The sequence below is a fragment of the Rhynchophorus ferrugineus genome, unplaced genomic scaffold (genome assembly GCF_030347505.1).
Source record: "Rhynchophorus ferrugineus isolate W39M unplaced genomic scaffold, kcgeb_rfMv2 rfM1, whole genome shotgun sequence".
Classification (NCBI taxonomy): domain Eukaryota; kingdom Metazoa; phylum Arthropoda; class Insecta; order Coleoptera; family Curculionidae; genus Rhynchophorus; species Rhynchophorus ferrugineus.
Genome location: NW_027472580.1, coordinates 29986646 through 30012216, shown reverse-complemented (window position 1 = coordinate 30012216; position 25571 = coordinate 29986646). Strand labels below are relative to the sequence as shown.

The following is a 25571-nucleotide window of genomic DNA, read 5'->3' as shown; positions in this document are numbered from 1 at the left end:
TTTTATATCAGCCTTGTGATTTCCTGCAAGTTCTCCAGAAAATGTATTGTTTCTAAGTTGGTGTGCTTTTATAACCTTCTTTCATATGTTAAAGCAAAATCTTGGATACATTCGAAGGGTCTTTTTGATTTGAAGCTTATTTGCACTTTTTGATTCGATGATCGATGATTAGATACCGATAGACAGCGATGATCATTGGTAATTAACCGACGAATTTTGCTTTGGCAGCGTAGAATTTGCTAAATAGTTAGTTGATTTAGTACAACCCCATATTTAACACAAGGAGACAATTAATTAATAAAAAAAAATTAAATAATTGTATTGAAAAATTTTAGACACTTTAACAATTGTTTTTGGTCTTTTAGCAAGTAGAAATGACTGTTTCTAGACGTTAAAAGAATAGTTATGGTCATAAGGTCTTGATTTGTATATTGTGCGATCTGCAAGTCATAGTGTTAAATGAGCTAAAGTCAAAAATGGCGTCAAAAAGTTAAAAAAATGGCGCACCCAGTTTTCACGATTACAACCTTCCTAGGAATCTAAAACAAAAAAATACTAGAGAGGTGAAACAAAGAAAAAAAGTAAAAATTCAAACATTTTTTCGTCAAATTATGGCTCTTCTAAAAAACGAGATATTATTTTAATGTCTTTTTCGATAGGAATTTCAAGAAAATCGGTAATGAGATATTCAAATCTAACTACAGGTCCGTCAATCTGATTAATTCACTCTCTAAACTTGACGAAAAAGCAATATTACACCTATAATATAATCCTTTGTTTGTCAATTCGGTTTCTGTGCCAAACACTCAAATCTCGATCAAGCAACGTGTGTCGTGTCGGTGTCGCGTCGGTGTCGTGTCGGTGTCGTGTCGGTGTCGTGTCGGTGTCGTGTCGGTGTCGTGTCGGTGTCGTGTCGGTGTCGTGTCGGTGTCGTGTCGGTGTCGTGTCGGTGTCGTGTCGGTGTCGTGTCGGTGTCGTGTCGGTGTCGTGTCGGTGTCGTGTCGGTGTCGTGTCGGTGTCGTGTCGGTGTCGTGTCGGTGTCGTGTCGGTGTCGTGTCGGTTTCGTGTCGGTGTCGTGTCGGTGTCGTTTCGGTGTCGTGTCGGTGTCGTGTCGGTGTCGTGTCGGTGTCGTGTCGGTGTCGTTTCGGTGTCGTGTCGGTGTCGTGTCGGTGTCGTATCGGTGTCGTGTCGGTGTCGTTTCGGTGTCGTGTCGGTGTCGTGTCGGTGTCGTGTCGGTGTCGTGTCGGTGTCGTGTCGGTGTCGTGTCGGTGTCGTGTCGGTGTCGTGTCGGTGTCGTGTCGGTGTCGTGTCGGTGTCGTGTCGGTGTCGTGTCGGTGTCGTTTGACCATACAAACGATATCGTGTCGGCAAATGTTTAAGTACGTACTGACCTGTCGTGTCGGTGTCGTATCGGAAGATGTGAAACCTGGTGATGACCCTTTGTTTTATGTAGCATAATTAATCATAATTTGTATTCTTAAAAATAAAACGTGCTCTCTGATCAATCAAGCATCGTCATCATCATCCAGTCAAGCAGAATCATGGGATTTATTGTGTGTTACATAATACAGTGCATGTTAATTTACATTGTCATGTATTTAAATATAAAGGTAAATTTGTCAGTCTTAACTGTGCATGAGGAAAAGAACGTCTTTCGGTTGTATATTTTATGTCTGTTATGATTTATCTCCCTTTCTAAGACTATTCGATACCGTAGACATGACAAAGTTGTACTATTATTGATCTGTTGTTGAAATGGTCAGTAGATTTATATTTCTTTAAAAAAAATATTTTATTAGACACGCTTAATAAAATCTCAATGATAAATTAATTTATAGCTGTTTATAATGTATATGTATATATTCACAAGCAAGATGAGTGTGATATAAATACAATAGTAAGTACTTCCGAAATTACAATTAAATTAGATTAACTTGAGCTAATTTTACCAGTAACACTTAAATACATTAAATAAGTTCGTGTGGTTTGTTTTATATCAGCCTTGTGATTTCCTGCAAGTTCCCCAGAAAATGTATTGTTTCTAAGTTGGTGTGCTTTTATAACCTTCTTTCATATGTTAAAGCAAAATCTTGGATACATTCGAAGGGTCTTTTTGATTTGAAGCTTATTTGCACTTTTTGATTCGATGATCGATGATTAGATACCGATAGACAGCGATGATCATTGGTAATTAACCGACGAATTTTGCTTTGGCAGCGTAGAATTTGCTAAATAGTTAGTTGATTTAGTACAACCCCATATTTAACACAAGGAGACAATTAATTAATAAAAAAAAATTAAATAATTGTATTGAAAAATTTTAGACACTTTAACAATTGTTTTTGGTCTTTTAGCAAGTAGAAATGACTGTTTCTAGACGTTAAAAGAATAGTTATGGTCATAAGGTCTTGATTTGTATATTGTGCGATCTGCAAGTCATAGTGTTAAATGAGCTAAAGTCGAACAAAACTATTACTACAGATGCGTACCGACGTCAATTGAATAGTTTCAACGACGTATGTTATTGTTGCAAAAAAAACAACAATAAGCCATAACAGACACAGCATTATCCTCTTACATGGCAACGCTTAAATTATGTAGATGTAGCATATTCCAGTGAATTACTTATCATTATTATAAAATCTAATTCGGTATGAAAAGATACCAAACATAATTACATAACGTAATAAAATGCTCATAATATGAATATTTTAAAATAATAAAGCGCTCTTTTCTTTATATTTCAAGCCACTTTTCTCAAACAATTAAATAATTTAATTAAAATATTTTATATTGTGGTAGTTTCTTTAATTTTTAAATTAGTCACCCAACTATTATACTCCAAACCACAAATTTATAACTGCAGCTTAATGCAAGTTTTCTTTCATAGCTTTCCTTATTTCATCCAACAATTACACATGACAATCTTCACATCTAAAACGATTAGAATAAATTATAAAATTAAATCTTAAAGGAATTTTGCTTTATAGTCATGTAATCATGTCATGTTATCATTTTTAGCTTAATAATATCTTATCTTTTCAACATATTATATTGGCTGTTTTGAAGATTAAATAGACTGCTATTCCATTTATTGTTTTTTTTTAACCTTTTGTCATCCAGAAAACCAATATTTTTCTACATTTTTCCATAAATAAACTTAATCTTAAACATAAGGACGTACGTTTTCAGTTATGGATTTTTATGAATACAAGTAAGGTATTAATTAATTCATAATATTTTGTTAATGGTTTTCCCATGAGTACTTGTTTATTTAGTCTTCGCTATTTTTTGCTTTCATTTTTAGTACATTGAAACATGAAATTTGCATTTGCATTTACATAAAAATTGTATTTTTAAGTTTATAAATTAATTGCATTTGCTTGCTTTATTAGTAGTTATCAAAACGTAGGTAAGTTCTAATAAATTTTAGTTTATATATATTTATATAATTATAATATAACTAATATATTATAAGTTGATAGGTATTATAATAATTTAAAGATATTATAACACACAAATTATCGGAAAAAAAATAGATGCAAATTTGTATAAACCTTTCACTGTATTCTCAGAATTTACATTATATGTTATATTGAGTATTTAAGTTCAACTAGTTCTTAGTAAAATTATTATAAAATAAAACAGGTGCGAAATAAATTCAATTATATTCTAGGTTAGGTATTACTTATTAGGCACACTTGGCAGTCAAGGTAGGATTTCCTTATTATACACTTATTATATTTTACACCAATTATAACTTACATGCTGTCCATCAATTACAAAGTAATGCATTAAAGCTCTACATTTTTCTTGTATAAAATATATCTCTTATAACCGACACATTTGGTTGGATTGAATCTTCGGTATATCATAATCTAAAATGAACTACAATGAACAAAAATTCGCGTACTTAATGATACAAGCTTGTTTATTCGCTTTACATCTTAAAGTAAGTTAAAACTGAATTGGAATTAAATTTTTCGCATTCTTCTCTGATTGACATTATTTTTTATTAAGTCAGCATTCAAATCTAAAGGCATGCATTTTAAGATTTTTTACAAGTGATATAAATAAGTCAAATAATGTGTTTACTATCTATTTTCATCAGATATTTATTAATGTGTATAGAATATATAAAAGAAAAGAAAGGATGCACTCAGAGATTTCAAAAAAATGGCGCACCCAGTTTTCACGATTACAACCTTCCTAGGAATCTAAAACAAAAAAATACTAGAGAGGTGAAACAAAGAAAAAAAGTAAAAATTCAAACATTTTTTCGTCAAATTATGGCTCTTCTAAAAAACGAGATATTATTTTAATGTCTTTTTCGATAGGAATTTCAAGAAAATCAGTAATGAGATATTCAAATCTAACTACAGGTCCGTCAATCTGATTAATTCACTCTCTAAACTTGACGAAAAAGCAATATTACACCTATAATATAATCCTTTGTTTGTCAATTCGGTTTCTGTGCCAAACACTCAAATCTCGATCAAGCAACGTGTGTCGTGTCGGTGTCGTTTGACCATACAAACGATATCGTGTCGGCAAATGTTTAAGTACGTACTGACCTGTCGTGTCGGTGTCGTATCGGAAGATGTGAAACCTGGTGATGACCCTTTGTTTTATGTAGCATAATTAATCATAATTTGTATTCTTAAAAATAAAACGTGCTCTCTGATCAATCAAGCATCGTCATCATCATCCAGTCAAGCAGAATCATGGGATTTATTGTGTGTTACATAATACAGTGCATGTTAATTTACATTGTAATGTATTTAAATATAAAGGTAAATTGGTCAGTCTTAACTGTGCATGAGGAAATGTCTAACCTCTATTATTAAATATTGCACTAGAACCATTGAAAGCACCATTAGCTGGAGCCACATCTCAATCGAAATTGATTGGAGTAAAATTCGTATATTAAATCCTTCTTTCCAAATAACATCACTTGGAGCGACAAAAATCGTTCATAGGATGGTTGTAATTTTGCACAACATCAAAATTCCGGGCCAAGTATACCAGTAAATTGGTTCCTTGTTTTCAATGCCTAGTGCAGATCCCATTTCACGACAAACCACGAAGGCAAGAAAAAAATTATACACGCTCTCTGTTGGCTTGTCGTGGTTGTAACATAATAGGCAACAACAAAAATCATAACTAATTAGTCCGGTTGGTTTTCACTGTTTCCAATACATTACAAAACATCAACTACGTTATTATCATTAAACCAGGCAAAGTATCGTATGGAGAGCATTTAAGAAGATGCAATGTACCAGCTGTTAATGAATTATTATATTGCGCTTAGCGACCTATTTAAACGTCTATATATAGTTTTTCAATATAACAGTGAACTCACGTTATCAATATGTGTCTATCGAAAATTGTAAATTCCTTTTAGAGTTAGACAATATACTCTTTCTAATTTTTATCTATTTAAAAAGAAATAGAATGGTGTCTGATAATTTCAAACATCAAACAGACTCAGTCTACCAAAGTCATTCGGTATTAATTATAATAACTACAGATTATAAAAAGGCAAATATTATCTGAACGTTTTGCTTGTTTTGGTACATTTTAAATCGCTGCCTATTAATACTCTGATTCAAAATACCGAATCCAGACTAGAACATAATGCGTTTCTAATAAGTTACTTCGAACAGGAACGAGTTACAAGGAGTAAAAAATTGCCAGGAAGGTTATTTAAAAAGGTAAGAAATTTTACTGTTACTTATTAAGTTGCTGCGGTTTTCATTGAACATATTTTAGCGTGTTGCAGTTGCACTGAACATTAGTATGGAGAGGGTCACTGAAATATCTCAAAAAATGAAAAATATAATCTTAGATTGACCGAAAAGAGACCGTCCTTATGCGAAAGGGGTGACGAATTAAAATCAGCTTGATGTTCAAATATATGAAATGTATAAAAGCAGTGAGTAGTTTTTTCAATATAAAAATTAATATAACTTTTTCAATTTAATACATTTATTTCAGAGGAAAGTGTTAATCTGAAAAATAGCCAAAGAAGAGGGATTGAAGGGATGTAGAGCAGCCTTCCATGGGCTGTTAGGAAATAGGCATTATAACTTCCAGGCATTATTTTTAAAGAATACAATTTTGAAAAGCATGTGATAAAATCTCTTGTTACAAAGATAAAGTATATAAAACTTTATTATTTCAATATGGGTATACATACAACCCAACTCATACAAGATGATAATAAAAATGGTGCTAAAATAGCAAAATTTCGAAAAAACGCAAATGTTAGAATACAAATTGATTAGGTTATATCTAATAGTTTTATATCTAACTATCTAATCTAGTTTTATCAAGAAGGATGTTTACAGATAGTAACAGAACAAATTAAAAGAAAGACAGTGATATCAAAATGACTTTACAAGGAAACACTATACTGAAGGAAATAATGACTAAGCGTAAAAGGCAAATATGATAATGATAATAAGATATATATAGTTGTTAATTAGGTAGGATAGGCCTCAAGGGGATACGACTATAGGTCGTATGGAAAACAAATCAATGTAAATATAATAAAACACAGCCCTAACCTACAAACTATTATACTCTATAATTAATTCTAGTTTTAAGTCCTTTGATAATATATCCATTAGATGTACTGTAATGTTAAAATAAATTAAATTTTATAACAGTGTTTTTTAAATTAATAATATAATTTTTTATTATTAAGAGTTTAATTATTTTATTTAGATTAGGATTTCGTTGTATGCCGAAATCAAAATGAACCTAAATCTCAAAGTAGATGCGGCAACATTGTAACGTTTTGACGTCATCAATTCAGATGACGTAATTTCAGTGTTTTATTGAATGGAATACATACGTATACTGCGCAGAAATAATATTGTGCTGGTGATACAATTCAATATTCGTCCTTACGATGCGGATATTTGTCCTTGCGACTTGCATCCATTCATTAATACTTTGCATTGTCCATCGATTTTTGTGTGCAAATAACTTCTTTGTATCTTATGTATCTTTTTGATTCCTCTATGCATACTAATTTCTAAATCATGCCAATCAACATAATAACAATTCTCCGATGCCGTCAACTATTTCATCAATACATTGTTGATATGTGCGGCACAATCGAAAGTGACGGATTGCACTACATTAAATTTAATCAAGCTAAAATTAGTTCTGTGGACTACATTTATTTGCCTGATCAATAACGAAGATAGAACAACTGATATTGACAACATCAATATCGCAAATATTCTTTCATCATCATACAGTGGTAGTCTGCATCATATACAAGACCGCCACGTCTGTTTATAACATTTACGTGCAATCAAAACTAGGATGGAATTAAATTTGCATTGTTGCCAGATCAAATTCCAATGTAACGCCATGATACTGTAGCGACCTTGAGGTATGTCGAATTTTACATCGTGGAATAACGGTCTACAAAATACCCAGAAATATAATGGCGGGGTGCCAGCAACGCCAACTAGAACCCGATAACGAATAGCTAGAACCCCGAGACGTTTATCTGGGATTTTATTGAAGGGTACTTCGATTCATTCAGTACTCGACTATTGTTTAATTTAGACGTGCCACCATCGACTGCCCAAGCCTCGTCAACAGGTAACTCCGCTGCCATCCGTTTTATCCTTTGTATTTTTCACATTTTTTTATATAGCCAATAAATAACGGTCACATAATGTAAACACCACTCTTTTATTTCGTTTTACCTCCATTCACCGAGCCACATCATTTACCCTAAAATACCATTGAATGTGTGTTGAAACAAAAATTTAAATCGTCTATAAACTTGATTACAGATTACTCGGTATGAAAAATAACGTTTAAGCTGGACAACGTCTATCGATTGTATATTTTATGTCTGTTATGATTTATTTTCCTTTCTAAGATACTTCGATACTGTAGGTATGACAAAGTTTTACTATTATTGATCTGTTGTTGAAATAGTCAGTAAATATATATTTAAAAAAAAAAATATTTTATTAGATACGCTTAATAAAATCTTAATGATAAGTTAATTTATAGCTGTTTATAATATATATCTATATATTCACAAGCAAGATGAGTGTGATATAGATACATTAGTAAGTACTTCTGAAATTACTATTAAGTTAGATTAACTTGAGTTAATGTTACCAGTAACATTTAAATACATTAAATAAGTTCGTGTGGTTTGTTTTATATCAGCCTTCTGATTTCGAGTTCTCCAGAAGATGTATTGTTTCTAAGTTGGTGTGATTTTTTAACCTTCTTTCATATGTTAAAGTAAAATCTTGGATACATTCGAAGGGTCTTTTTGATTTGAAGCTTATTTGCACTTTTTGATTCGATGATCGATGATTAGATACCGATAGACAGCGATGATCATTGGTAATTAACCCACGAATTTTGCTTTGGCAGCGTAGAATTTGCTAAATAGTTAGTTGATTTAGTACAACCCCATATTTAACACAAGGAGACAATTAATTAATAAAAAAAAATTAAATAATTGTACTGAAAAATTTTAGACACTTTAACAATTGTTTTCGGTCTTTTAACAAGTAGAAATGACTGTTTCTAGACGTTAAAAGAATAGTTATGGTCATAAGGTCTTGATTTGTATATTGTGCGATCTGCAAGTCATAGTGTTAAATGAGCTAAAGTCGAACAAAACTATTACTACAGATGCGTACCGACGTCAATTGAATAGTTTCAACGACGTATGTTATTGTTGCAAAAAAAAAACAACAATAAGCCATAACAGACACAGCATTATCCTCTTACATGGCAACGCTTAAATTATGTAGATGTAGCATATTCCAGTGAATTACTTATCATTATTATAAAATCTAATTCGGTATGAAAAGATACCAAACATAATTACATAACATAATAAAATGCTCATAATATGAATATTTTAAAATAATAAAGCGCTCTTTTCTTTATATTTCAAGCCACATTTCTCAAACAATTAAATAATTTAATTAAAATATTTTATATTGTGGTAGTTTCTTTAATTTTTAAATTAGTCACCCAACTATTATACTCCAAACCACAAATTTATAACTGCAGCTTAATGCAAGTTTTCTTTCATAGCTTTCCTTATTTCATCCAACAATTACACATGACAATCTTCACATCTAAAACGATTAGAATAAATTATAAAATTAAATCTCAAAGGAATTTTGCTTTATAGTCATGTAATCATGTCATGTTATCATTTTTAGCTTAATAATATCTTATCTTTTCAACATATTATATTGGCTGTTTTGAAGATTAAATAGACTGCTATTCCATTTATTGTTTTTTTTTAACCTTTTGTCATCCAGAAAACCAATATTTTTCTACATTTTTCCATAAATAAACTTAATCTTAAACATAAGGACGTACGTTTTCAGTTATGGATTTTTATGAATACAAGTAAGGTATTAATTAATTCATAATATTTTGTTAATGGTTTTCCCATGAGTACTTGTTTATTTAGTCTTCGCTATTTTTTGCTTTCATTTTTAGTACATTGAAACATGAAATTTGCATTTGCATTTACATAAAAATTGTATTTTTAAGTTTATAAATTAATTGCATTTGCTTGCTTTATTAGTAGTTATCAAAACGTAGGTAAGTTCTAATAAATTTTAGTTTATATATATTTATATAATTATAATATAACTAATATATTATAAGTTGATAGGTATTATAATAATTTAAAGATATTATAACACACAAATTATCGGAAAAAAAATAGATGCAAATTTGTATAAACCTTTCACTGTATTCTCAGAATTTACATTATATGTTATATTGAGTATTTAAGTTCAACTAGTTCTTAGTAAAATTATTATAAAATAAAACAGGTGCGAAATAAATTCAATTATATTCTAGGTTAGGTATTACTTATTAGGCACACTTGGCAGTCAAGGTAGGATTTCCTTATTATACACTTATTATATTTTACACCAATTATAACTTACATGCTGTCCATCAATTACAAAGTAATGCATTAAAGCTCTACATTTTTCTTGTATAAAATATATCTCTTATAACCGACACATTTGGTTGGATTGAATCTTCGGTATATCATAATCTAAAATGAACTACAATGAACAAAAATTCGCGTACTTAATGATACAAGCTTGTTTATTCGCTTTACATCTTAAAGTAAGTTAAAACTGAATTGGAATTAAATTTTTCGCATTCTTCTCTGATTGACATTATTTTTTATTAAGTCAGCATTCAAATCTAAAGGCATGCATTTTAAGATTTTTTACAAGTGATATAAATAAGTCAAATAATGTGTTTACTATCTATTTTCATCAGATATTTATTAATGTGTATAGAATATATAAAAGAAAAGAAAGGATGCACTCAGAGATTTCAAAAAAATGGCGCACCCAGTTTTCACGATTACAACCTTCCTAGGAATCTAAAACAAAAAAATACTAGAGAGGTGAAACAAAGAAAAAAAGTAAAAATTCAAAAATTTTTTCGTCAAATTATGGCTCTTCTAAAAAACGAGATATTATTTTAATGTCTTTTTCGATAGGAATTTCAAGAAAATCGGTAATGAGATATTCAAATCTAACTACAGGTCCGTCAATCTGATTAATTCACTCTCTAAACTTGACGAAAAAGCAATATTACACCTATAATATAATCCTTTGTTTGTCAATTCGGTTTCTGTGCCAAACACTCAAATCTCGATCAAGCAACGTGTGTCGTGTCGGTGTCGTGTCGGTGTCGTGTCGGTGTCGTGTCGGTGTCGTGTCGGTGTCGTGTCGGTGTCGTGTCGGTGTCGTGTCGGTGTCGTGTCGGTGTCGTGTCGGTGTCGTGTCGGTGTCGTGTCGGTGTCGTGTCGGTGTCGTGTCGGTGTCGTGTCGGTGTCGTGTCGGTGTCGTGTCGGTGTCGTGTCGGTGTCGTGTCGGTGTCGTGTCGGTGTCGTGTCGGTGTCGTGTCGGTGTCGTGTCGGTGTCGTCTCGGTGTCGTGTCGGTGTCGTGTCGGTGTCGTGTCGGTGTCGTGTCGGTGTCGTGTCGGTGTCGTGTCGGTGTCGTGTCGGTGTCGTGTCGGTGTCGATGTCGTGTCGGTGTCGTTTGACCATACAAACGATATCGTGTCGGCAAATGTTTAAGTACGTACTGACCTGTCGTGTCGGTGTCGTATCGGAAGATGTGAAACCTGGTGATGACCCTTTGTTTTATGTAGCATAATTAATCATAATTTGTATTCTTAAAAATAAAACGTGCTCTCTGATCAATCAAGCATCGTCATCATCATCCAGTCAAGCAGAATCATGGGATATATTGTGTGTTACATAATACAGTGCATGTTAATTTACATTGTCATGTATTTAAATATAAAGGTAAATTGGTCAGTCTTAACTGTGCATGAGGAAAAGTCTAACCTCTATTATTAAATATTGCACTAGAACCATTGAAAGCACCATTAGCTGGAGCCACATCTCAATCGAAATTGATTGGAGTAAAATTCGTATATTAAATCCTTCTTTCCAAATAACATCACTTGGAGCGACAAAAATCGTTCATAGGATGGTTGTAATTTTGCACAACATCAAAATTCCGGGCCAAGTATACCAGTAAATTGGTTCCTTGTTTTCAATGCCTGGTGCAGATCCCATTTCACGACAAACCACGAAGGCAAGAAAAAAATTATACACGCTCTCTGTTGGCTTGTCGTGGTTGTAACATAATAGGCAACAACAAAAATCATAACTAATTAGTCCGGTTGGTTTTCACTGTTTCCAATACATTACAAAACATCAACTACGTTATTATCATTAAACCAGGCAAAGTATCGTATGGAGAGCATTTAAGAAGATGCAATGTACCAGCTGTTAATGAATTATTATGTTGCGCATAGCGACCTATTTAAACGTCTATATATAGTTTTTCAATATAACAGTGAACTCACGTCATCAATATGTGTCTATCGAAAATTGTAAATTCCATTTAGAGTTAGACAATATACTCTTTCTAATTTTTATCTATTTAAAAAGAAATAGAATGGTGTCTGATAATTTCGAACATCAAACAGACTCAGTCTACCAAAGTCATTCGGTATTAATTATAATAACTACAGATTATAAAAAGGCAAATATTATCTGAACGTTTTGCTTGTTTTGGTACATTTTAAATCGCTGCTTATTAATACTCTGATTCAAAATACCGAATCCAGACTAGAACATAATGCGTTTCTAATAAGTTACTTCGAACAGGAACGAGTTACAAGGAGTAAAAAATTGCCAGGAAGGTTATTTAAAAAGGTAAGCAATTTTACTGTTACTTATTAAGTTGCTGCGGTTTTCATTGAAAATATTTTAGGGTGTTGCAGTTGCACTGAACATTAGTATGGAGAGGGTCACTGAAATATCTCAAAAAATGAAAAATTTAATCTTAGATTGACCGAAAAGAGACCGTCCTTATACGAAAGGGGTGACGAATTAAGATCAGCTTGATGTTCAAATATATGAAATGTATAAAAGCAGTGAGTAGTTTTTTCAATATAAAAATTAATATAACTTTTTCAATTTAATACATTTATTTCAGAGGAAAGTTTTAATCTGAATAATAGCCAAAGAAGAGGGATTGAAGGGATGTAGAGCAGCCTTCCATGGGCTGTTAGGAAATAGGCATTATAACTTCCAGGCATTATTTTTAAAGAATACCATTTTTAAAATCATGGGATAAAATCTCTTATTATAAAGAAAGATAAGGTATATAAAACTTTATTATTTCAATATGTGTATACATACAATCCAACTCATACCAGATGATAATAAAAATAGTGCTAAAAGAGCAAAATTTCGAGAAAAGGCAAACGTTAGAATACAAATTGATTAGGTTCTATCTAATTGTTTTATATCTAACTATCTAATCTAGTTTTATCAAGAAGGATGTATACAGGTATTAACAGAACAAACTAAGGAGAAATACAGTGATATCAAAATGAAAAGGAAATATTATACTGAAGAAAATAATGACTAAAAAGCAAATATAAAAAAAAGTAAAAGGCAAATATGATAATGATATGAAGATATATAATTGTTAATTAGGTAGGTTAGGTCTCAAGGGGATACGACTATAAAAAAAACGCTCCTAGAACTCTAATTCATAGGTCGTATTGAAAACAAATCAATGTAAATATAATAAAACACAGCCCTAACCTACAAACTATTATACTCTATAATTAATTCTAGTTTTAAGTCCTTTGATAATATATGCATTACATGTACTGTAATGTTAAAATAAATTATATTTTATAACAGTGTTTTTTAATTTAATAATATATTTTTTTATTATTGAGAGTTTAATTATTTTATTTAGATTAGAATTTCGTTGAATGTCGAAATCAAAATGAACCTTAATCTCAAAGTAGATGCGGCAACATTGTAACGTTTTGACGTCATCAATTCAGATGACTTGGTTTCAGAGTTTTATTGAATGGAATATATACGTATACTGCGCAGAAATAATATTGTGCTGATATTTTCCATGGATTTTTGTGTGCAAATAACTTTTTATCTTATGTATCTTTTTGATTCCTCTACGCATACTGATTTATAAATCATGCCAATCCACATAATAACAATTCTCCGATGCCGTCAACTATTTCATCAATACATTGTTGGTATGTGCGGCACAATCGAAAGTGAGGGATTGCAATATATTAAGTTTAATCAAGCTAAACTTAATTCTGAAGACTACATACATTTGCCTCACAACATCAATATCGCATGTATTCTTTCATCATCATATAGTGATAGTCTGCGTCATATACAAGACCGCCAGCTCTGTTTATCACATTTACGTGCAATCCAAACTAGGATGGAATTAAATTTGCATTATTGCCGGATCGAAATCCAATGTAACGCCATGATACTGTAGCGACCTTGAGGCATGTCGAATTTTACATCGTGGAATAACGGTCTACAAAATACCCAAAAATATAATCCCAGATGTTGAACATGGGCGGGGTGCCAGCAGCGCCAACTAGAACCCGATAACGAATAGCTGGCAACCCCGAGACGTTTATCTGGGATTTTATTGAAGGGTACTTCGATTCATTCAGTACTCGACTATTGTTTAATTTAGACGTGCCACCATCGACTGCCCAAGCCTCGTGAACAGGTAACTCCGCTGCCATCCGTTTTATCCTTTGTATTTTTCACATTTTTTATATAGCCAATAAATAACGGCCACATAATGTAAACACCACTGTTTCATTTCGTTTTACCTCCATTCACCGAGCCACATCATTTACCCTAAAATACCATTGAATGTGTGTTGAAACAAAAATTTAAATCGTCTATAAACTTGATTACAGATTACTCGGTATGAAAAATAACGTTTAAGCTGGACAACGTCTATCGATTGTATATTTTATGTCTGTTATGATTTATTTTCCTTTCTAAGATACTTCGATACTGTAGATATGACAAAGTTTTACTATTATTGATCTGTTGTTGAAATAGTCAGTAAACATATATTTAAAAAAAAATATTTTATTAGATACGCTTAATAAAATCTTAATGATAAGTTAATTTACAGCTGTTTATAATATACATCTATATATTCACAAGCAAGATGAGTGTGATATAGATACATTAGTAAGTACTTCTGAAATTACTATTAAGTTAGATTAACTTGAGTTAATGTTACCAGTAACATTTAAATACATTAAATAAGTTCGTGTGGTTTGTTTTATATCAGCCTTCTGATTTCGAGTTCTCCAGAAGATGTATTGTTTCTAAGTTGGTGTGATTTTATAACCTTCTTTCATATGTTAAAGCAAAATCTTGGATACATTCGAAGGGTCTTTTTAATTTGAAGCTTATTTGCACTTTTTGATTCGATGACCGATAATTAGATACCGATTGACAGGGAAAACCATTGGTAATTAACCGACAAATTTTGCTTTGGCAGCGTAGAATTTGCTAGACAATTTGTTGATTTAATACAACCCCATATTTAAGACAAGGAGACAATTAATTAATAACAAAAATTAAATAATTGTATTGAAAAATTTTAGACACTTTAACAATTGTTTTTGATCTTTTAACAAGTAGAAACGACTATTTCTAGACGTTAAAAGAATAGTTATGGTCATAAGGTCTTGATTTGTATATTGTCCGATCCGCAAGTCATAGTGTTAAATGAGCTAAAGTCGAACAAAACTATTACTACAGATGCGTATCGACGTCAATTGAATAGTTTCAACGACGTATGTTATTGTTGCAAAAAAAAGCAATAAGCCATAACATACACAGCATATTCCAGTGAATATATTACTTATCATTATTATAAAGTCTAATTCGGTATGAAAAGATACCAAACATAATTACATAACGTAATAAAATGCTCATAATATGAATATTTTAAAATAATAAAGCGCTCTTTTCTTTATATTTCAAGCAACATTTCTCAAACAATTAAATAATTTAATTAAATTATTTTATATTGTGGTAGTTTCTTTAATTTTTAAATTAGTCACCCAACTATTATACTCCAAACCACAATTTTATGACTGCAGCTTAATGCAAGTTTCCTTCCATAGCTTTCCTTATTTCATCCAACAAGTACACATGGAAATCTTCACATCTAAAACGATTAGAATAAATTATAAAATTAAATCTCAAAGGAATTTTGCTTTATAGTCATGTAATTATCATTTTTAGCTTAATAATATCTTATCTTTTCAACATATTATATTGGCTGTTTTGAAGATTAAATAGACTGCTATTTCATTTATTGTTTTTTTTTAACTTTTTCTCATTAAGAAAAGCAATATATTTCTAAATTTTTGCATAAATAAACTTAATCTTAAACATAAGGACGTATGTTTTCAGTTATGTATTTTTACGAATACAAGTAAGGTATTAATTAATTCATAATATTTTGTTAATGGTTTTCCCATGAGTACTTGTTTATTTAGTCTTCGCTATTTTTTGCTTTCATTTTTAGTACATTGAAACATGAAATTTGCATTTGCATTTACATAAAAATTGTATTTTTAAGTTTATAAATTAATTGCATTTGCTTGCTTTATTAGTAGTTATCAAAACGTAGGTAAGTTCTAATAAATTTTAGTTTATATATATTTATATAATTATAATATAACTAATATATTATAAGTTGATAGATATCATAATAATTTAAAGATATTATAACACACAAATTATCGGAAAAAAATTAGATGCAAATTTGTATAAACCTTTCACTGTATTCTCAGAATTTACATTATATGTTATATTGAGTATTTAAGTTCAACTAGTTCTTAGTAAAATTATTATAAAATAAAACAGGTGCGAAATAAATTCAATTATATTCTAGGTTAGGTTTACTTATTAGGCACACTTGGCAGTCAAGGTGGGATTTCCTTATTATACACTTATTATATTTTACACTAATTATAACTTACATGCTGTCCATCAATTACAAAGTAATGCATTAAAACTCTACATTTTTCTTGTATAAAATATATCTCTTATAACCGACACATTTGGTTGGATTGAATCTTCGGTATATCATAATTTAAAATGAACTACAATGAACAAAAATTCGCGTACTTAATGATACAAGCTTGTTTATTCGCTTTACATCTTAAAGTAAGTTAAAACTGAATTGGAATTAAATTTTTCGCATTCTTCTCTGATTGACATTATTTTTTATTAAGTCAGTATTCAAATCTAAAGGCATGCATTTTAAGATTTTTTACAAGTGATATAAATAAGTCAAATAATGTGTTTACTATCTATTTTCATCAGATATTTATTAATGTGTATAGAATATATAAAAGAAAAGAAAGGATGCACTCAGAGATTTCAAAAAAATGGCGCACCCAGTTTTCACGATTACAACCTTCCTATGAATCTGAAACAAAAAAAACTAGAGAGGTGAAACAAAGAAAAAAAGTAAAAAATTCAAGCATTTTTTTCGACAAATTATGGCTCTTCTAAAAAACGAGATATTATTTTAATGTCTTTTTCGATAGGAATTTCAAGAAAATCGGTAATGAGATATTCAAATCTAACTCCGTCCGTCAGTCTGATTAATTCACTCTCTAAACTTGACGAAAAAGCAATATTACACCTATAATATAATCCTTTGTTTGTCAATTCGGTTTCTGTGCCAAACACTCAAATCTCGATCAAGCTGCTCGCGTCGCAGCAACCATCCATCAGGCAAATAAAAGACTTAAAAAAGGTCGCAAAGCTGGAGCCATTTTTCTAGATGTTTCCAAAGCTTTCGATTAAGTATGTCACAACGGTATAATCTTTAAAGCGAATGAACTAGGTCAATTTTCCTGATCCACTCATACCTGGAAGATAGTTCCTATCGAGTAAACATCGGCGATGCAGTTTCCTCTCGGAAACAAATATCTGCAAAAGTCCCGCAAGGTTCTCCACTAGCCCCAGCCCTATTCAACCTTTACATGGCTGATTTCTCACTTCCTATACACTCAAACACAGCATTTTATACAGATGACACAGCTTTCTTCGCCACCAGTTACAGTCCCGACGCCATCGGCGACAGACTCCAGGTCCAACTCAATCAGGCGATTGTATGGTACAAATTCTGGTGGCTTCAAATTAACCCGAACAAAACTCAGGCTATTCTCTTCCACCGCAAGTCCCTATCCCTTGACTATACAAGGTATCATACCTTGATCTGATATGAGATCATGGGTTTCAATGGTCGGCCCAAATTCAGCACGCTATTTGCAAAGGCAATGCCATGCTCAGCCTACTATTTCTACTCCTCTGCACTCCAAAAGTAACTCTCAACCCCCAAGAAAGCGACTCTGTTTAAAATGCTAGTCCATCCAGTCTGCCTCTACGGAACACAGGTGTGATACAGGTACTTCTCCGAGAGAAGCTTGCATTACTCCAAGTGTTTCAGTCCAAAAAAGTCCGCGCGTTTCTCACTGGCCCATGGTTTATGACGAACACTACTACACACCTAGAATCAGGCATCCCTTTCGTGAAAAGCTTGAAATGCTCACTGTGAGGTTCTCCCTTATCGCCTTAGAAAACGAAAACAATCTGGTTAAGTACCTACCCATCCATAAACCCCGATAGTTAAGTCAAATAAGACAATCCCACTCATAATTCAGGGTTTCTGTCGTCCACAATACATTTCTATCCAGAACCCGAAGCAAAATCAGCAAAAGCCATTTGGCTCTACCTGGTCATCCTGGAAAAAGAAAAAATATATATACATTCAGCCGTCTAGAAAATAGTAGTTTCGAGAGAAAGCGTTTAATGTTTCAGGTTAAAAGAGTTGCATTAGAGACTGCGTTACTAAAACAGCTATATCTCCTAAAATAAGACATACTCTTAAGTATACGACATACTCTTAAGGACATACTCTTAAAGCGATAAGCTTTGAAATTATAAAAAAATAATATTTAAAGTTACCAGATCAACCCTCTTAACCCCTTAACATGATCATTACAGCAAATAAAATATTATTTTATAGTCTAACTCAATGATGATAATGAATTACACACGAATGGAAAATTATTCTGATCATTTACTGTTTCATTTCAAACATTTTGCTATTTTTATAAAGAACTTTTTAAAAAGCTAAAAGTAGAATTCGATAGGGAAATACAATATTTTCATTTTGCTTACGCTTAAATAAAACACTATTTGTCGCTATCGATTTGCTACTTGTTGATAATAGAAGATGTTCTGAATTTCTGATATTCTCCAAATTATAATCTTTGTTGCTTAATCATGTAACTTAAATATCATTACATAAAAGATCAAGCTTTTAATAACAGATGGTTTATAAGCAAAAATTTATCTTGCTCTTCTCTACGAGTGTAGTTTTCACTAATAGACTATATGAACAAAATAGGAAACTCCAAAGAGCTCACGAAGAAACGAGCCGGGAAAAGAAATAACTTCGGATTAAAATGATATTATTTTTAACTCAAAATTAGTATTTTTCTGTTGAGCGGTATAACTACACCATATAATTTGGAACTACACTCAAACAAAGCATCAATATAATTATACACATTTTTGACATTCATATTTGATATGAAAATATTTCATTTGATTTTTGTTTCAGACACTTCTCATAGTATGTAATCATGGCTCCTAATGTGATTCTAATGCCTACTGGTGTTTTAAATGAGAATGACGCTGAAGTATGTTCTACTCTCCCATCCACGCAAGAAAATAAATCGCAACAGAGAAAAATAGAAGTGGTTTGGACAAATGTCACTATTTATATTTTCCTTCTTCTGACTGCACTATGTGGATTGGTTTTGACATTTACATCAGCTAGATTATATACAACAATTTATGGTAAATAATAACAATAATTAAGATTCTACTACGCGTGTCTATTGTAACATGTAAAAATTAACAATAATTTAATATGTAAATACGTAAAAAAATTACTGCTGAAAACTTAATTAAGATCTTATTATATATTTTTGGAAAAACTGATGGTTTATTTTAAAAAAATACTGATGTAAACGTAAGGTCCATAAAAATAAGCAATTTCCGTAGCTCACTTAACATTTGTTTTACATTCTTCTTTTCTATAATGCATAATTACATTGTTTATCAATGTATTATGATAATTTTCATACATTCATTTATAAATTAAGACTCAATATGAAATTGAAATAACGCTAATAGAAGCAGTATAATTTTTCTTTTTTATTTCGATATAATATAATTCAATTTCAATTAATTTATCCATGATTATATTATTTTTTGAGAAGGCCGCAAAATATTTCTCTATGGTCGCTGTTATTTCTTCGCTTGACAATCATTACCACGAATGAATGTTTTGAGATGTAGATTACAAGCTAGCCGAAAGTATATATAGTTTTAAAAACTTTTTGAAGTACGCAAATAACCAAAAATCATAAAATGTATCTGGCGTATAAAAACTGAACATTGAAACTATTCTTCAAATACACTTTCTATTTTCATTTCTTTTTGATTCAATTATTTTAATGATGAATGGGTTATGTGAGCAGATCCATTATCTTAATGGAAAAAAGTATAAACTGTAAACCGGGTAATTTTCATGAACATTTGGTACAAATTCTACTATAGTAATAATTTGTTTCCTATTTTATCAGTCTGCAGGTAGTTCATGAACAAAATTTTTACTTCTTTTCTTTTTACATTCTAAAACATTATAATGATTATGATAAGTTTCCTAGTTTCTTATTTTCATTTTGAATCATAACGGTGGTTCGTGCATAGTGATGAAATGATGTATCAATTATTTAAAATAATATTTAAAGTAGCATTACAATATGTGCTGGTTTATCAACTCATGACCTTCCTGAAAACATCTGGCAGTTTCAAATTACTTTTGTACATCTCTAAGATTCATTCGGCCACTTTTTAATACACTACCATTTTGGTATGATCTTCCATACTTCGTTAGTGTCTTACTGAAATAAAGGTTTGATTGTGTGATGAAATACTGAAATGGCTTCAGATCTCTAGTTAACCGCAAACTTATTAATTAAATCAATATAACAATTTGTATATATCTACGTTTTTCTTACGTTTCTTCTTTTTCTTCTTGTTTATCTACTATTTTTTTGAAAATTATAACTTTTTTATTTTAATTTAAAGTATAGTGGTTACAAATATTGTTGTTTAATATTTATTGTTGTAAGATCGTTAATTTTATTTTCAGCTGTTATTTTATATCACCTGTCATGTCTGGGTATTACTGCTGGTGCTCATCGATTATGGAGTCATAGGTCCTATAAAGTTAAGTGGCCTTTAAAAGTAATTCTTGTGATCTGTAACACTTTGGCACATGAGGTTAGTATATTTAAATTGTATATGTTCTTCAACATCATCATTATCATCATCAATCCGTAACCGTGTTTATTTTTCAACCAATATTTTGCCTGTCGCTGCTATTAGTATTGCAGGACGCAGGAATAATCTTCACAAAATCTCTTTACATTTGATGTTCAGTTGCAACTGTTCGGGCCTCGGACAATATTAGTCTTCCTATATTTCAGATCGTTTTCTAGGATGTTTTTCTATATCTATGTCTTTTCCTTAACTCTTTGTGTTGTGAATTCCGCAGAAAAGAATTTGAAGGTTTTGGATGAATGAATGAATGAATTTGAAGAAAAGTTTGTTTTCGCCACAGAAATCTGTGAGGAATTCGTTTACGTTTCTTACGATAGACAGGTACCAATCATTGTAATCTAAGCCTGTATTTATTCTTCAACTGTGCACTGATAGTTTTCATATATTCATAGATAACCATAACACTGCAAATTGTATTCCTAAATTACTTTCCATCAAAAATGACCAATATTCTAGATATGTTTAGATATATTTATGGCATAAAGGGCAAACGAAATCCTACCATTCGAATGTAAGATTAGTGTCAATAAAAGTACAATAATTAAATAGAAAGCGAAAAGAGATTAGTAGAGAACTATTATGTCATGTAATGTCAGCTTATAAGTTGGGGACGAACCAGTCTTCATGTTGCGAACCTATCGTCTATTTTTCTTCGCTTATGCGGATGTTGAAAGTATTTCTTTTACGAAATTCTTAATTTTGAAAACGAAACACAAAACTATATTGGCTATTTTTCATTTCATAATTATGTGCATTTAATAAGTTTCATAATTAATTATTCATTTCATTTCATATTTATGATGAAAATTTCAGTGGGTAAATGTAAAAAGAGGTAAATTTTATACATTTAATAATGAGTAACATATTCCAGATTCTGGTTTGTTACGAGTAAGTTCATAAGTTAATTGCTAATTGTTCTTCTAAATGTTGTGAAGAATATTCTGAATCTTGCTATAATAAATATTTACATCTGTTTATCTTTAAAAATCTCTCAAATATACAAAAGTTGTAGTTCCATCGCATTACACAATCTTGGTATACTTAGATATGCGGTTGATGGCAACGTTAAAATTCTCAAATAACAATAGCCCCTAATTATTTAATATTCGAAACAAAATCAATTTACCTGTTATTATCTTCATAATAAAATTACATAATATTATAAAAATTATCGGGGTATAAGTTTCCTATTAATGATGGAAAAAAAGCTTAAGAAGAGAGAGCCAAGAATAACAGGTGAGGTCTAGACTCAATAGTGGTTTCGTAGACAAAATTTGCGTACTCTTCCAATTTGATTGATTGAAAAGTAGATAGAGAGATGAAAAGAGCTCTCTGCCAATGCTGGCTATATGCCTTTCTTTATAAAATATCAAATTAGCTTGATAATATGGGATTAGTAATTAATTACTAACATATATTTATTATATATAATGTGAATTTTTCCTTCTAGAATTCAATTATTGTATGGGCTAGAGATCATAGAGTACACCATAAATACTCAGACACTGATGCTGACCCTCATAACGCTAAGAGAGGTTTCTTTTTCTCTCATGTTGGTTGGCTATTGTGTAAGAAACACCCCGAAGTCAAAAGCAAAGGCAAACTGTTAGATATATCAGACTTGTATACTGACCCGATTGTATACTTCCAACATAAATATTACATGATTTTAATGCCTCTAATTTGCTTTATTTTGCCCACTTATTTTCCAATCGTTTTGTGGAATGAGACACTTCGCAATTCATTTTGCCTGAATATTTTACGATATGTATGTAGCCTCAACGCCGCCTGGTCGATAAATTCATTAGCTCATATGTGGGGTAATAAGCCTTACGATAAGTAAGTAGTATTCGATTACTGTAGCTTAAACCATTAAAGCTTGTTGACTTTATTTTCAGATCTATTGTCCCCGTCGAAAATAAGATAGTATCCATTATTGCATTGGGCGAGGGTTGGCACAATTATCATCACGCTTTTCCATGGGATTATAAAGCTAGCGAACTTGGTAAATACTCTACCAATTTTTCCACTCTCGTCATAGACAGTTTTGCAAAAATCGGATGGGCTTATGACCTGAAAACGGTGTCTGCTGAAATGGTTCAGAAACGCGTACAAAGAACTGGAGATGGCTCTCACAATATATGGGGATGGGGAGATAAAGACCAACCCAAAGAAGATTACGAAAAGGTTAAAATTATCCATCGAAAAATAACGTAAGTTAAGTGTTCCAAAAAAATTGTCTTGATTTGTACCACATTTTTATTATTAGTTAATATTACATGTTATTTTATAAATAAAAAAATATAACAATACTCGTTAGAATAGTTTTGCCTCATAAACTTATCAATTATATCCATAAAATGCTTTTGTGTGGTTCTTAAAATTACGGTTCAAAGTTCAAAAATATTAAAGGCAAATTAATTATGTTATTATCCGCTTATATGTATCCTGATAAATTTTTCACATTAAATATATATATATATATATATATATATATATATATATATATATATATATATATATATACTACAACTTTTTCCCATCCTCATGGCAACCTGGCGACACCCCGTTAGAAAAACAATGATGGTTTGGCAGCGGACAATTTTCGCACTTCTTCACAATTATTTATGTTGGCGTTAGTCATAATACGCCACAGAAATTTTTTCTTTTATCGTCTGGCAAGCAATGAAACTGCGACGTTGAAATGATTCGAATCTCTCCTATTGGATCTTTTCCTGCATTTAGTAAACGCCTGGAAACAAATGATTCAACGGCTAAGCTGTGTAAAAATGGTAGAAGAGATTTGGCAAATATGCTACGAGTTAGCTGACGTTCTAACCGCACTGATGACCAGCGAGAGACTGAAAATTATACTAGTTGTATTCTTATGTTGCATTTGAGAATGACTAGAAATAAAGTGGATAAGACACAATGAAATTGGATGATTCCGCAAGCGCTATGATCTTGAAGTCCATAAATAAACAGCATTCCACTACAATAAGGAAATTAATTAGGCGAAATGATAATCGTTTGTCCATATTGAAAGGTGTTCCTTCTATCGGTACTACCACCAGATCCATTACAGTCATCAGATTCTGGGATGAGAAATAACACGAACCTCTTCATGGCCAACATTCAAAAATATATATATATTTTAAATTAGGTCATTTGGCAAAAAATCTATTATACAGGTAAATTTTATGACCATTTTCAAGGTCATATAGTCATAAAAAATTTGTATTCAAATAATATTGTAGTAATAATTGCAATATTCAAATTTGTATCAGAAATAATCTAATCAAATTGGAATAAAATTAATTGCATGTTACTGTTACCACCATATCCACTATCATAATCCGAATAGGAAAGTTCAGAGGCATTGCGCTCACAAATCAACAGTGAATAAGGCCTAATAACCATAAAGGTTTCTTCATCAGAATACCCATTTAGTCAAAATACCCATTTGTTCAAAAGAGCATTGGATTGAGTGCCATCTGATAACTATAATATTGCTCAGACTTGATCACAGACAAAGCACGTGGGGCATGCGAGGAAGTTTGATTCACCGACAATCAACAACGTGGCTATTGTTATTGTCGGAAAAAAATTGCAAAATAGTTGTAGGTGATATGAAGTTCATCGAGTCATTCCACATTTCTAATATGTAATAATAATATCTTGGAAACTAAAGAATGAGTACTTTAAGACTGACCACTAAGGTTAACTTATGTATTGATTCAGACGTATGTAATGCTATAGACACTGATAGTGTAATCATATATTTTGGTCTTAAAAAAGTAAAAAAATACGAATAAAGTTTCAAATAAAAACAGAAGGTTTGGTTGTAATTTTAACAAGTATATTAATTTTTTATAGTAAATATTAACAGTATTTTTCTAGTTCTAATTGGAACTCAGTTTGAAAGAACTTAATCTTAAAACACTATAAACATACGATTATAAAACATATCTTTGATTGAGAAGTTGACTGACACCCACGCTACTAGCACTAGCAAGCACCTAATTTTGTTTTATATAGATGAATAAAAAATAAATGAAATAGATGACTTAAAGAGCATAAAACTGACCATTGTATAGTATGACGATTTACGCCGAATTCTTATTACACACCAATATACTACTCCAGGGACGGATACTTATTGTATGTAACATCACGTGAGTGTCTTTCATTGATCAGGTATTTAAAGAAAATAACAAAATATGGGAGAATTTGAAACTCCAGGAAAGTATTTAGTAAGTAAATGCTTATTACCCAAGAGGTCTAAAACGAGCACAAAAGAAAACAGAATATAAATAATATATAACAAAATGTCGAATATGAAAATTATTTAAGTGATGTATTTCTAAAATCTGAAAAGTGTATAAATGAGAAATTTTTTGTAATTTTTTAATTAATTTGTAAATCCAAGAAATGTTAATTAATGTCAATTAATATGCGATACAACTACTGTTTACTGCCTACTGATTCTAGTCGGACGACGGTACTGCGCCGTACTCTTTTCATGACGTTGGATATATAACGAATATATTTAATATTATTTAGTCCTAATTGAATGATATGGAAGTGGATGACGTCTGCTTGCAGAAGAAAAAGACGACACATGTGCCATATATATATATATATATATATATATATATATATATTATATATATATATATATATAAA

General features: G+C 31.1%; 1 protein-coding gene and 2 long non-coding RNA genes across 4 annotated transcripts; all 3 read left to right on the top strand.

Moving 5' to 3' along the window:
- Nucleotides 1-5512: 5512 nt before the first annotated feature.
- LOC143193659 (uncharacterized) lies at nucleotides 5513-6624 on the top strand. Its single transcript, XR_013005074.1, has 3 exons — nucleotides 5513-5714; nucleotides 5773-5935; nucleotides 5998-6624. It is a non-coding gene; the product is annotated as an uncharacterized LOC143193659 (long non-coding RNA).
- Nucleotides 6625-11072: 4448 nt separating this feature from the next.
- Nucleotides 11073-13165, top strand: LOC143193652 (uncharacterized). The gene is made up of 3 exons (XR_013005072.1): nucleotides 11073-12278; nucleotides 12337-12499; nucleotides 12562-13165. It is a non-coding gene; the product is annotated as an uncharacterized LOC143193652 (long non-coding RNA).
- Nucleotides 13166-14065: 900 nt separating this feature from the next.
- Nucleotides 14066-23191, top strand: LOC143206654 (acyl-CoA Delta-9 desaturase). Of its 2 annotated transcripts, none has more exons than XM_076419295.1 (5): nucleotides 14066-14142; nucleotides 19093-19331; nucleotides 20695-20825; nucleotides 22336-22724; nucleotides 22784-23191. In XM_076419295.1, the coding sequence occupies exons 2-5, from the start codon at nucleotides 19115-19117 to the stop codon at nucleotides 23100-23102; spliced, it is 1056 nt and encodes a 351-aa protein (XP_076275410.1). In that variant the 5' UTR covers nucleotides 14066-14142; nucleotides 19093-19114; the 3' UTR covers nucleotides 23103-23191. The 2 variants fall into 2 exon arrangements, with proteins under 2 accessions (XP_076275410.1, XP_076275411.1); XM_076419296.1 differs by lacking the exon at nucleotides 14066-14142 and adding an exon at nucleotides 16060-16080.
- Nucleotides 23192-25571: the final 2380 nt, after the last annotated feature.